General features: G+C 41.1%; 1 protein-coding gene across 3 annotated transcripts in view; it reads left to right on the top strand.

Annotated features, from left to right (window-relative positions):
- The window catches only part of FARS2 (phenylalanyl-tRNA synthetase 2, mitochondrial), a 243254-nt gene that overhangs the window by 138893 nt on the left and 89773 nt on the right, over positions 1-14588 (top strand). For all 3 annotated transcript variants that reach the window (XM_031589316.2, XM_031589315.2, XM_090136983.1), the window contains one exon: positions 5348-5508. In XM_031589316.2, coding sequence (XP_031445176.1) covers positions 5348-5508 — 161 coding nt within the window. The remainder of the gene's footprint in view (positions 1-5347; positions 5509-14588) is intronic.

Below are 14588 nucleotides of genomic sequence, written 5' to 3'. Positions count from 1 at the left end.
TGTTTCTAATACTACATGGCAAAATATGTCTTAAGAGTCTCGTGCATTATAAAATGTCTTGCCTTATTCTCCTTGGGAAGTTGAACATTTCTGTCTGTGGTATTTCCGAGGATTCGGTGGATATAATCCAGGAGTTCTTGTAGACTATTATGTATGTCTCACAGAGGAATTGCAAAGCTTCCCATCTTGCTTGATGTAGTTTAAGCTAGTAATAGTATTATAAGACACACAAAGCTATATAGTGGTTGATTCTAATGCAAGGACATGCTCTTGCAGTTCAAACTCTATTTTAAAGATTGGTTTTACATTAGCAAATAAATGTTGCTTTAACTACCTTTTTTTTTTTTGTATTTCAATTGTGAATGAAATACGCTTTATGAAGTTTAGCTTTTAGTTATTTTAGTTAGTTATTTTTATTTAGTTTATTTAGTTATTTTAGTTAGTTATTTTTAGAGAATGGCTCAGTTGGTCAATATTTAAGTAGATCCATGTACTCATCTGGTCTGGAAGCTTAAGAGCAAGGCACTTAGGTATGACTTCTTGAAGATAAGGGCTCAGGGTCTCTTGTAAGACACAGCTGCACCAATGCAACCTTTTCTTTTATTCAGATTGGACTGAATCAGCTTCTAATGTGGCAGGCCAGTCAAATAGTTTTATCCTTTCCTTTTCTCTCTTTGGCCACCTGACATGCAAAGCTTCCAGCATTTTTTTTTTTTTTTTTTTTTTTTGGTGGGTAGTCAAGGTTTTCATGTCAGGCAGCAGGAACCTGGCACTGTACAAACCTTTGAGGGCGATTTGGGTAAAGCTTGATTGTCAGGAATGCTTTATCCATTGGGCTGCATTATTTCAAGCAGTGACGCTGTGATTGCCTCACCAGGTCCCTGGAATCTGCCACCTTGGCTACATGTCTTAAACAGAATGTTTTCAGTTATTTGGATTTGTTCATTCTTTCATGTTGATTCACATTAGCTTGACTTCTGTATGTCCTAATTATCAAAATTCAACATATATAGAACATGTTCACTATGAAAAGTTTTGGAATGGCCTCACTCACCAGAAAGGTTAACTTTTAATTTCCAAACAGAAATATGTTCAGGACTGTTCTTCAGTTCTTCTGATCACATATTTTATGCTACATTGGCTTGGAGGTTTACAAATAGGTAGTTGGAGAAGAGATCATAGTTAAAATAAATGAAGATGTTGGATGTACTGGAAATTTGTTATTGCTGTTTTGAGGAGAAATTCCAATTGTCCACATTTTTATTTTTTCTTTATGAATAGAAAGGAATTCACTGATACAGTTTTGACTTCTGGAACTTATGCATTTTGTGTTCTGATAACTGTATAAGGATCATCCAACAGATGGCTGTTTATTCATAGCTCAGATGACAGTGGTTTGAGTTTCTAGGCAGATAGATGGGTAATTTTTTGTGTGATACGTAGTGCAAAGTAGTGTGATGTAGTCCTCCCAAGAAGTTGCTGATATGAAATTGAAACATTCTTTGCAGAATTAAAATGCATAGCGAATCAATTAGGGATTCTGAGTAAATAAGCAGATTCAGGTTATTTAAAAGAATGAAAAATGATGACTGTGTCTCTTTTCCCAAACTTGTTATGCCTGCCGTTATTTAAACAAGACTCTGGACTGTTCTGTCTCATCACTGAATGCAACAGCATACTCAAGGATACCACTAATCCCCAAATAAGTACACTCTGTTTTCTTTCTGATAAGAGATAGTTGTCACTAAATAGAGTTCTGCCTCAGCCTCCTGTGTGATGGTGGGGAAGTTACTGAGTCCAAAGATGAAAAAAAAAAAATTTAAATTAATACATAAGGGTGCAAGAACAGCGTTGATCTAATGGGATCTGTATGTTAGGGAGCGTTTTGGTATTGCAGAGCTCAGTGCTGGTAATGATAAGGTTAAGTTCTTATGGGTAGAGATCAGAGAAAGGCCAGCAAAACTGATGTCCTACTGAGAGCCTGTTGAAGATCACCCAACCAGGATGAAGAGGCAGATGAAGCATTCAATGCATCATCAATGCTATAAGCAGCTGCCAGAAGTTCATGCAATTGCTAGTCCTCATTCTCATGGGGAATTTCAACTTATAAGGCTTTTGCTGGAAATACAATATAACAGAGAGGAAACAACCTAGGAGGTTCCTGGAGTATATAGAAGATAACTTCCTGATGCAGCTGATAAGAGAGCCTACCAGGGGAGATGCCATGCTAGATCTATTTTTTATGAACAGAGAAGTACTGGTGGGAGATGTGGTGGTTGGAAGCCATCTTGAGGATAGCAACTACAAAATGATAGAGTTATTGATTTGGTAAATTTGAGAGGAAGGTCAGCAGAATTGCTACCTTGCAGAGCAAACTTTGGGCTGTTTAGAAGATTGACTGGGAGAGTCCCTTAGGAGTCAGTCCTGAAAGGCAAAGGGATCCAAGAAGGCTGGATATTTCTCAAGAAGGAAATATTAAAGGAACAGGAACAGCCATCTTCATGTGCCCTAAGACAAGCTGATGTGGAAAAAGACCAGCCTGGCTGAACAGGGAGCTTTTGCTGAGACTCCTGGAAAAAAAGAGTTTACCTCGCATAGAAGGGGCTGGCAAGTCAGGGAGACTACAAGGATATTGCTAGGATAAGTAGAGAGAAAATAAGGAAGACAAAAGCTCAGCTAGAACTTAATTCAGCTACCATTGTAAAAGACAACAAAAAGTGTTTTGAGAAATACATTAACAACAAAATGAGTGTCAAGGAGAATCACCATCCTTTATTGGATGAGGAAAAAGCTGAAGTACACAATGCCTTCTTTACTTCTGTCTTTTTCTATTTCTTTTTCTTATTAATCAAAACAGTTATCCTCAAGGTACTCAGCCCTCTGAGCTAGAAGACAGGGGATAGGGAGCAGAATAATCCCTCCATTCATTCAGGAGGAAATAGTGACCTGCTGCTCCACCTAGACTGTCACAAGTCCATGGGGCTAGACGGGATTCATCTGAGGGTATTGATGGTGCTTGCCAAGACACTTTCCCTTGAGGGAGCTGATGAAGTGCTTGCCAAGACAGTTCCCATCATTTGTCAGCAGTTCTGGATAACTGGGGGGGTTCCAGATGACTGGAGTCTTGCTGGAGTGACTCCCATCTATAACAAAGTTTGGAATCTGGGGAACTACAGGCCTGTCAGCCTGACCTCAGTATTGGGGTAGGCGATGGAGCGTATCATCTTAAGCATGATCTCATAGCATGTGCAGCACAATCAGGAGGTCAGGCCTAGCCAGCATGGGTTCACGAAAGGCAGGTACTGTCTGACCAAACTCATCTCCTTCTGTGACTAGGTGACCCATATGGTGGGTCAAGGAAAGCCTGTGGACATAGTCTGCATAGACTTTAGTGTAAAGCCTTTGACATAGTCTCCCACAGCATTTTCCTGGAGAAGCTGGTGGCCAATGGCTTGGACAGGTACAATCTTTGCTGGGTAAAGAACTGGCTTGATGGCTGGCCAAGAGAGTGGTGGTGAATGGAGTTAAATTCAGCTGGTGACCAATCACTAATGACCAGAGGTCAGCACTGGGGCCTGTCGTGTTTAATATATTTATTGGTGACCTGGACAAGGGGATTGAGTACTCCCTTAGCAAGTTTGTCAGGTTGGGGGGAATTGTTGATCTGCCTGAGGGTACAGGCTTGGGGCAGAGTGGCTGGAAAACTGGGGGGTGGAAAAGGATCTGGAAATATTAGTTGACAGCTGGTAGAACATGAGCCAGCAGTATGCTCAGGTGGCCAAAAAGGTCAATGGCATCCTGGCTTGTATCAGAAATAATGTTGCCAGCAGGAGCAGAGTGATGTTCAGGGAAGATCTTGGCTCTGGTGGGTACTGTGTTCAGTTCTGGGCCCCTCACTACAAGGTAGATGTTGAGGCTATTTCCGGATAATTGCAGTGAAGCTGCTGAAGGGTGTGGAGCACAGGTCTTACAAGGAGCAGCTGAGGAAACTGGGAGAAGAGGAAGCTCAGGGAAGATCTTATTGCCCTTTACAGCTCCCTGAAAGGAGGTTGTGGTGGGGTGAGGGTCTGCCTGTTTTCCTAGGTAACTTGCAATAGGATGAGAGGTAATGGCCTTTAGTTGTGCCAGGGGAGGTTCAAGTTGGATATTAGGGAAAATCTTTTCTCAGAAAGAGCAGTGAGGCAGTGGCACGGGCTGCCCAGGGGGGTGGTGGAGTCACTGTCCCTGGTGGTGTTCAAGAACCGTGTGGATGTGGCACTGAGGGACGTGGTTAGTGGGCATGGTGGTGCTGGGTTGATTGTTGGGCTAGATGATCTTAGAGGTCTTTTCCAACCTTAGTGTTTCTGTAATTCTGTGGTGATTCTATGGCAGCTGTGAGATGCATGGTAATGTATGACTTGGATGCACACTGCTAATGCTGATGCGGAAGAGTCAAGCCTGTCACACATGTACACATCCTTTTAGCCTAAGTGTTTATTTAGGAATTTGTTTAAATTTGAAAAAGCTGTGAGCCTTTGTGGAGCTGCTGGGCTCTCAACTTAGTTCAAAATTGCTAGAATGATGCGTAAACATGGATATGGTTCGTGACGTTGGAAAAAAAATCACTTTAATAACTCAGTGCTCTTGCCTGTAAATGAAGAAGGTATGAATATTTCCTGACAGAAGTGTTGCATCATTAATATCTGTAACGCTCTTGTGGATTAAATATTCTTGTCTTTTTATGTTTAGAGCTGCATAAAAGAGACTGATGTATATGGGGGCAGCAGCTTTCTCCAGGGGAAGCATCCCAGGAGTAACCTGCTTGGAGGTGTGTTGCCAATGTGACAGGGCCTAGCAACCCACTGCCCTGCTTTTCCCAGGTGCCTCAGCAGAGGCAAGTTTGATCCTCAAATGCTGACAATGATGTTAATGCCACATGGACTTGGCTGGTCTGTCAGTCCACTTAAAATACCTTGAATAGGAAATTCACATTTGCATATTTTGTAAAACGTAGTCAAGTTGGAGATGAAATGCTAGGCTTGAAGGATAACGAGGGAAACATGTTTGTAGTGTTCTGCAGCCTTTCTCAAAATCCGTCTGAAGCTTTGGAACCAGAGAGCATAGAGTGCAGCTTCATTAGCTATTTTAGTTCCTGGACCCATGATATGCTTCCATCTTGCTGCTCATTTTGGTTGAAGTGGGATATGTCAGTGGCCTGTATATCTTTCATTTGCTGATTACTTGTAAGCATTTCTGTCTTGGCACTTAACATTTTTTCTTTTCTTAGGAAATAGGTGAACATTTTATTATTAGTTTTTGATTTTGCGAACTTAACCTCTTGAATTTTTATCTTGTTTGTTTGTTGCAGCTGGTGCTCAGGATAAAATTGGCTGGGCTTTTGGCTTGGGCTTAGAGAGGCTGGCCATGATCCTGTATGATATCCCTGACATCCGACTGTTCTGGAGTGAAGATGAACGCTTCTTGAAGCAATTTATTGTGCCTCATATTTCCCAAAAAATAAAATTCCAGGTAAAGTAATATGTATGCAATAATTTTCTGTCGGTAAGAAGTGTGTGTAGGCCTAAAGAATATAATATAATTAAATATAATTAAAATTTTGGATCATTAATGGGTCAGATTTTTAAACATAAGCTTTCAAACTATCATGGTTCTGTGATATACAACAACAAAATCTGGCTGTTGATGATAACATGTTTTCAGCCAGATAATGTTCTGAGTTCCTGCTGATAATCCATGAATATGGATTCTTTTTAATAATACTTAAACATGTATTTAACTTTTAAATCTGTCCAGAATAAGATGTGTGTCTGAACTGATTGTGTTCTTGAATTCTTTTCATAAAAACCTGTTTGATGCTGACACTTCAACTATTGTAATATGTTTCTAATTTTCTCCTTTGTTTTCACTCTAAATTCTTTGAATTCAGCATGTGTTGCATTGTTTAACATTGATAAAATGCTTTCTGAACCTGTACTACTATCTTCAGTACATTGGCTATTTCCTCCAGCTGGTAATGGTGGGTGGGAGCGTAGTCTCAACTCTTCCTTTTGAAACTCCTCTGGTGAGACTTCACACAATTTTGTAGTTGGCAGCTTGTCTTACTACTTGTAGTAGCAAAGTAGTCAAGCATAAATGGATTGAGTGGAAATGCTACTTCCATAATTTCTCCAGTATCAGTGCAGGAAGCCTAAAGTCAGCTGGGATCACTGGTCTTTGGGGGAGTTGAGCTGACAGCTGTATAGATGTCTCACAAAGTCTGAATTAGTAGAGCATAAAAGTGCTTATTGCTGCTGCCTTTTACCATTTTCCTTGGTTTGTTTGTGAACAGTTTTATTAACCTTTTTTGGAAGTGAAAAATTTAAAGGGAAAACCAACAGTTATAATGCTGAGGCAGTCATTGTGTCAAACCAGAGCTGCATCCATTTTTGAGTTCATGGCAGTTCTGGCACATCTTAAAAATAAGAAGTTGCATATAAGCATGCGAAAGAACTTTACAGTAAGAGTGACAGAGTGGTGATATTCAGAATGGAGATATTCAGGATCCATCTGGATGCCTATTTGTGCAACCTATTGTAGGTTATTGCTTTAGTAGGGGGATGGACTTGAGGACGTGACGTCCCTTCCAACCCCTGTGATTCTGTGATTCAGTGATCTTGTCTGATACAGTCAAAACAATGTTTGGATAGACTTTTTTTTTCCTTTTGCTTCTGTAGCACTATCATTGGGGCAGTCAGATAGTAGTTACTGCTTACAGAAAGAAGACAGTTTTTCCACTTTTTCTGAAGTGGATCTGTCTGTGGGTTTCCTGTATCTCTTATAACAGATCTGGTAATTTGTTTTTGTAGAGACAGTCACGAAATTGAGCTTTGTTGATTTAAACACATCTTGAAGTGGTAACATGAATCATGAGATGTGGTGTAATAGTGGCTATCTTCAAGGTAAAGGAACCATCAGCTGCCACTGTGCTCTATCTTAGACCACAGAGAATGACTGGAGTAATATTACCTGACCATTAATTACTGCTGTATTGCAATAATGTGTTGGCAGTTGCTGTACCCCAACAAACAGGCCAGTGAAAACGTTGAAAGCCTGGGAGAATAAAGTGTGAGATAGGAGCAGAGAAGATAGAAAGATGGATTATTTAAATTCTTTTCTTTGTTCTACAGAAATAATCTCTCCAGTGTTTTAGAAAATTTGTTTTTTTTTTTCCTCTGTGGTGTAAAAAACTTCTTAAAAAAAACATTCTAACCCTTACTTTATAATTTTCAGTGCTGTCTCTCAAGACTGCTAGTGTCTAGCTTGACTTTTTTTTGTTCAGAAGGTAGCCTGTATCCAGCCTTCATATATTGAATCTTTTGAGCTCAGTACTTGCTGCCCATACATACGGACATTGCATTTTAAGGGTTAATGACTCTTTGAATGAGAACGTTGTAAATAATCTCTGGTGCTACCATTGGGTCTTCATGGATGAGAATTAGTTGCAGCTATGCTGTATAGCCAGGTTAGCAGACCTTCTGCACCTGTCTACTTTCTAAAGAGAAGTAATTAATTTATCATGGGGTTTATTCATATCTTACTTGAAATAGAACTTTTAGCCTGTCTTGCACTGTTGATGTTTAAGAAATCTTGAAGGATATTAGAAAAGTGATAGATTTTCTATAGACAAGGTAGGGCAGTATTTTTAGCCTGGCTGAACTGAAGCAGTATGGACTACATTTTCTGAGAGCCTTCCGCTGCTTGAATTTAATGCTGCAGCCTCACAAGGCCTGGGTAAATGTCCATCCTAATGTGCTTAACTGCGATAGACTTCTCAACCTTTGGATACTCCCCTATCCCTTCTTATAATCTGGATATTATCCACCAACTGAAGTATTTTTCTTTCTGTTCATTAAAATGTTCTTCAAACAGACGAAGACCACGGTGAACAGCAGTAACCTTTAATAATAGCTTGGCTAAATATATTCTTGTTCTGAATGGAATTTAATTTGAGTTTTTTCTTGGGACATAAATATATGTTCTGTGCCTTTAAGCAGCCTAAATGTGTCAAGTTTTTTCCTATGTCATCAGTTGCTCAGCTGATGCATGTAGGCTTCAGTAGGTCAGAAAACTGCTGGGAAAGCTGACAGTGCTTGTACCATTGGGGTCACTCAGCACAGCAGTGCTGGAGTGCTGCTCCCCACAGATCAGCTTATGGTGTTGATTTGGATTACTTAAATCGCTGCAGCTATGATTTGACAGAAGTCACAGCAGTGTGGGGCTAGTTACCTGCCTTCAGTCACTCGTGTGTAGGGCTTCTGTTCAGGCTGTGAAATGAAGAGCTGAGGATGGACAGGGCAGGAAAGACTAAGCACCTGCAAGGTGTAACATAGTAAAACAAATGGCTTGGATCTGATCTAGTACACTGTTATCTCTCTGCTCATCAGAGCTCTGAGCAGAGTTGCATGTAATCACTTTTTGGCCCATGTTGAACCTGCATTCTTGAAAGAAAAAGATATGTCTGTGGGCTGACAACTTACAAGAAAAGGTACAAAAATGAAATGACATTTAAGGAAGGAAAACTCTCACAGTTGAGGTGAAGTGCAGTGTGCCCAGAGGTGTTGATTAAGATGAATGGGCTCTGGAGACAGGACAGCTCCCAGAACCTCCATCACTGCGCTGCCAGACTGAGCAAGCTGCACGTTGTGCCCACTGACTACTCTTGCCTCACAAAATCACTTTCAGCTGATGCTGGCAGTGGCTACTGCTGCTGCTGTTCTTTTAAATGAGTATTTTGATTGCAGATGAGTCTTGTAGCCCGATCTGAGGTCAGACAGAAACATGTTTATGTTGTTTTGAGGGAAGCACTATCTGATTCCTAGCTAAAAGCAGATTCCCTAGGTGAGATTATAAGGGTTGCTTTCTTCTTGTTTTCCTCATTTCTGCAGTATCTATATTACTCTGCAATATCTACAAAACCCCTCGCACCACCTACTTCTCAGCATCCCCTTTCATCACCTCAGGGGGCTGCTACTTCCTTGTATCTGCTGGCACATCCAGTCTCTCCAAACTGTTTCTTCCAAACAGTGATAGCTTCTACTTGTAACAGTAGACTTTCTAACCATGATCATTTTAATAGAGACGGGATGCATGGAGCTCCTACAGCATCTCTGCTGGCAGTGAGGAGAGCTGAGTAGCAGCTTGTACAGTTCACTGTTCACCTCCCATACAGCTGTAGACAAAATGATGTATGTGGTCCTAAATTAGGAGTCTGTTTCTGCTTTGAAAAGTGTCCAGTCAAGGTTAGCAGGGATGATACTCAGAAAGGGATGATGCTTCAGAAAGCTGATGTTGTGTAGAAATAAATGATTCATTACATGAAGTGAGCTTATCTTGGTGGACAGCAGATTGGCTATGAGCCAACAGTGTGCTCCTTGGGGCCAAGAAGGCCAATGGTCTCCTGGGGTGCATTTAAAAGAGCACAGCCAGCAGGTAGAGGGAGGTGATCCTCCCCTCTACTCTGCCCTGGTGAGGCTATGTCTGGAATGCTGTGTCCAGCCCTGGGCTCCCCAATTCAAAAAAGACAGAGATCTCCTAGAAAGAGTCCAGTGGAAGGCAACAAAGATGATCAAGGGCCTGGAGCCTCTCCCTTATGAGGAAAGACCAAGTAACCTGGGGCTGTTCAGCCCAGAGAAGAGAGGACTGAGAGGGGATCTTGTCACTATTTATAAATATTTAAAGTGCAAGAGTCAGGTCCATTGGGGAGGATTCTTTTCAGTGGTGAGCAACAATGGAAGAAGGGGCAGTGGGCACAAAGTGGAACACAGGCAGTTCCAGACTATCACAAGGAAGAACTTCACTGTGAGAGTGATGGTGCACTGGAACAGGCTGCCCAGAGAGGTGGTGGAGTCTCCTCCTATGGAGATATTCAAGAGCTATCTGGATGATTTCCTGTGAGATCTGCTGTAGGGAACCTGCTTTAGTAGGGTCCTGGACTCAGTGATCTCTGGAGGACCCTTCCAACCCCTAAAATTCTTTGATTCTGTCATTCTCCTATGGAAGGTAACAAAGGTTACCTCACTTCCATTTGCCTTTGTTCAGTGTGCCATGTGAATTAGACCTCTACACAGAGCATCTTTATGCTGTTGTTACTGTGCACTTTTCAGTTTGCTGAGGCAGTCATCATCCCTGTGCATCTTTCTTGTGCACATAACTGATAGTTCCTGAGAGACAAGGTAGTTTGTCCTGAAGCCTTCGTAGATTATGAATATAAAATTCACTTGCAGGTCCAAGGGAAATGTTTTATAAATTAAACCTTTTTAATCTACGTTCTTTTTTCCATGCTTTGGAAAACAGATCATTTCATGTGTAAGCCAACTATTTCAACCAATTTAATCTTACTGCGTTCAGAGCAAAAAATGAGTCTGTCTAATCCATCATTAGTATGCTATACTATATAATTTATATTTATCTTCTTATTCTGTGATTAGCTTTATTTTCCAATAAAAAAATAAATGGATTCACTAGGTGCTACATTTTCAGATATTTTTCATCAAGATTAGGTAACTCCAAACTTAAATGGTTATTCATTTATTACGCTTACTTTCTAATAGTGCATCTATTAAAGGCAAATGCACAGCCATTAGTATGTAAATTCAACTTGGATGTCTGAACAAATGAGGTACAGCCTCAGCTGTGATTTATTGTCTAATTAGTTTTACTGTAATTGAAGATGTATAAAGTGTGTGTGTATATGCATGTAGAGGTACAACAGAATAGGTGATGGAATAGCATAAATATTTTATTGGCATGACTTTGGGAAAGTTGAATTTTCCTATGTGTGACTTCTGTAGATCATCTTAAATGAATGTCAGTTTGCAGTACCATGTAGCTTCTTGGGCTTCTCTGTAAACTCTGCAGAACATTGTGAAACTTACTTTTTAATTTTGGATAGGCAAAGAAAGAAGGCAAAAATACCTTCTTTCTTGGGAAGCCCTGTACTGAACTGCATGATTGGATTAGAAATTGCTTGACCAAGTCTCCTCTCATCGGGGTGTTGTATCATTTATAGCCAGTGCTGGTATTGAAGCTCCAGGAACCTGAGTCTTCTGGCTTCAGTCAGGCAAAGTACTGAAGCATGTGCTGAGCTTTTAACTTGTGAGTAATCCTTTTAAATCAATGAGCTAGTTCCTGTTCTCAAAGCCAGGTGTATCCTAAATGCTTTAGTAGGTTTGGGTCAGAGTTCTCTTACTTACTAGGATCCAAGAGTGATCAGTGCCTTGTAGGGTTGAAGTTAAGAAACCTTTCAAAGTGGCTGTTGTAGGCAGTTGGAGTTCAGTGTCCCAGTCAGTCTTCAGTCTCTTTTCTTGCTACAGCTTAGGGCTCTTCTTTCAGGTATAGAACATGGCATTTATCCTTGTTCAAATCTTGTAAGGTTACAGCTGTCTCATTCCTCCAGGCTGCTTAGGTCCCTCTGTATGGCAGTCTGGTTACTGGGTGTATCAGCTCCCACTGTTTGGGGAGCTTCAGATTTTGTGAGCAAGCACTGGGTCACCACTACCAGGTCACTGATAAGGATGTGAAACTGTACAGGTACCAGTATAGACAGACACCTGCAATACTCTACTTACACTCCACAGGAAAGCCATTAAGAACTCATTAACCAATGCTGTCTGAGTCTATCCATGCAACTGGCTTTTTTTACATATCTCTTTATCCAGCCTTCCAGACAGAAATGTCCTAACTTGGGCACAAGAATTCTTCAAGAGACAATGCTAAAAACCTTTCTAAAATCAAGGTAAATTATAGCTGCTGTTCTCTCCCTTTACTGGATTAGAAATCTCATCAGAGGAAGCATTCAGGTTGGTCAGGCTTGATTCAGCTTTGGTAAATCCATGCTGACTAATTCTAGTCACTTCCTTTTCCTCTGTGTGTGCAGAAATGTGTTTCAAGATCACCCACTGCATGGTTTTCCGTGACAAAGGGAAAGCTTACCAGCCTTTGGTTCACTGGTTTGCCACCTGGCTTTTCTGAAGTCTGGTACAACTATTGCGTGTCTCTTGTCATTGGGGATCTCTCATGATCTCCATAACCTTTCATAGGTAATAATTCCCCTCTTGTGAATGCACATCAATGCACTAGACTCAAGCCTTTGATCCATCTGGCTTTAAGCTTTGCTCAGTCTGTGGAATACAGCAGTACAGTTTTTATGACATGGCAGATTACTTTAAAAGTTGAATTTATTTCTTTGTTTCTTTAAATTCTCAACTATGTGGGAAGTATAGGGCCTTACTAATAAATGTGGAGAGTGCCATGGAGGTTTTGGAAGCTTGAAATGTGAAATACTTCTGTTCCCACTTGGAAGATGTCCTTTTTTTTGACTGCAGTTCCTATCAGACACAGCAATTTAAACTCCTCTACATTTGGAAGATTTTGATGCTTTTGTGATTGCTATCTACTGCCTGTTCCCAGAGCCTTGGTTCTCTCAGTACAGGATAAGAGGCGTATTTTTTTGTTCTTTCCTGTGTGCTTTTCTGCTTTGCTCTTCCATTTGCACTGCAACAGGTATGTATGTACCTACACTGAGAAGCAGTGGATCAGGGAACTTTTTATCTCTGTGCTTCCTTAAAGCCTTATCAGTCCCCAGATCCACTTCACAGTTCTGCCCCATCCCCTCAGCACAACTGAGGAGACAGCACCTTTGTTTTTAGAGGCAGGATAAACAAGAATTGACTTCAGAAAAGTGGAGAAAAAAGAATTAAGGTGCCTATGCCACGAAGTAGTGTGCCACAGCATTGTGGTCTTCAAGAGAAATGTCACAGATGAGGATGGAAAGAGGAGTTTCTTCTACATGGGAGTCTTCTGCCTTTTCACACAGAATCACAGGATCGCAGGGGTTGGAAGGGACCTCAAGAGATCACTGAATCCAACCCCTGCAAAGCAGGTTCCATACAGCAGGTCACACAGGTAGGTGTCCAACCAGGTCTTGAATATCTCTGTTGAAGGAAACTCCGCAACCACTCTGGGCAGCCTGTTCCAGTGCTCCATCAGCCTTACCATAAAGTTCTTCTGCATGTTAGTGCAGAACTTCCTATGCTCAGATTTTACGACATTACTTCTTGTTGTATCTCTGTGCACCACCGGGAAGAACCTGGCCTCATCCATTTGCTTCCCACCTCTCTTTAGTATTTATGAACATTTATTAGATCCCCTCTCAGTCTTCTTTGCCCCAGGCTGAACAGACCCAGGTTATTCTGCCTTTCCTCATACGGGGGATGCTCCAGGCCCTCTTTGTGGCCCTCTGCTGGGCTCCTGCTAGGAGATCCCTGTCTTTTTTGAGCTGGGGAGCCCAGAACTGGTGACATTAGCCTAAATGTGGCCTCACCAGGGCAGAATAGAGGGGGAGGGTCACCTCCCTCAACCTGCTGGCCGCACTCTTGTTAATGCACCCCAAGGGACTGTTGGCCTTCTTGGCCAAAGGCACACACTGCTGGCTCAGACATCCAAAACTGCATTCCTGCAGGAAAGAATGAGTTCTAGAAGTAATTGAAAGGAACATCAAGGACTAGTGAAGAAAGGACAGAGTAACTTAAAAGAACTCATGCAGCTGTTCTTGAGGGTTTTTTTGTTATTTAGGTTCCAGTGGTGGCATCCTAAGTGAAGTGAGACACAGCTGTGCAGTAACCATGAGATCCAAAGGCCACAGAGTTTGTAAACATGTCCTCTATGTTCCTGTCTTCTCAAACCAGGTGTTTTCCATTGTCCTTCTGGACAGTTAATTTAAAAATACTATCACATAAAAGAAGAAGCATAACCTGTTTAAAACAACAAATAAAAGAGTCAACGACACAATTTTCCAGCTTCTCTTTGCTCCTGAAAGCTGAAATGAAATGGGAGAAACGCAGCCTCTTAATTCTTTTTGGGTAATATCCACAGCATATCCAATAAAAAGCTTTGGCACAAACGGAAGGAAAAACAGTGCTTCAAGAGTGTCCATTTCATGTGTCAGTGAATGTAGAACATTTCATTTGTTTAGAGGATGCTCGCTGAACACTTAGAGAATATGGTAATTGTAACAGGGATGTTGTCAATACAAACTGAAGACTCCCAGTACCTGGGAACAGACCATCAGGGATTTCCTTCCAATTGGAAAAATAAAAAATAGATTTAAAAACAAAAAGGAGCAACCGTACCCTTCCAATATCAAGTAAAGGAGAAATGAGTTTCCAGTTCCCAGTATTGCTGCGATGTGGTCAGTAGAATCATGTTGCTACAGGCAAAAGCCAGTGCAACCCATATAAGGTCTAGCTGATAGTATTTAAGTGATTGCTTAGCAAAAAGTGCTAAGCTTCCAGAAGCATGTGTTATTGTGGATCCCTTTGATCTCTAAACCTCATATATTTGCTGTTTAGCTGGTTTAGGCTCTTTAAAACAAATAGCTCACAAATGAGTAATTCTTCTACTGAATATATCAAACAATCTTTATTGCATCCCAAATGATGAAGTATAATGGGTAGAAGGAGTGCTTAAATAAGCCACGAAACAATTTCCAGACGTGATATATATGCTGAAACCCACATTAAATTAATATTAGGTGAAGGAGTAAACCTGGA

Source organism: Phasianus colchicus, chromosome 3 (genome assembly GCF_987193195.1).
Source record: "Phasianus colchicus chromosome 3, bPhaCol1.hap1.1, whole genome shotgun sequence".
Lineage (NCBI taxonomy): Eukaryota > Metazoa > Chordata > Aves > Galliformes > Phasianidae > Phasianus > Phasianus colchicus.
Note: the sequence above shows the minus strand (reverse complement) of the source record. Positions and strands in the feature narration are given on the sequence as shown.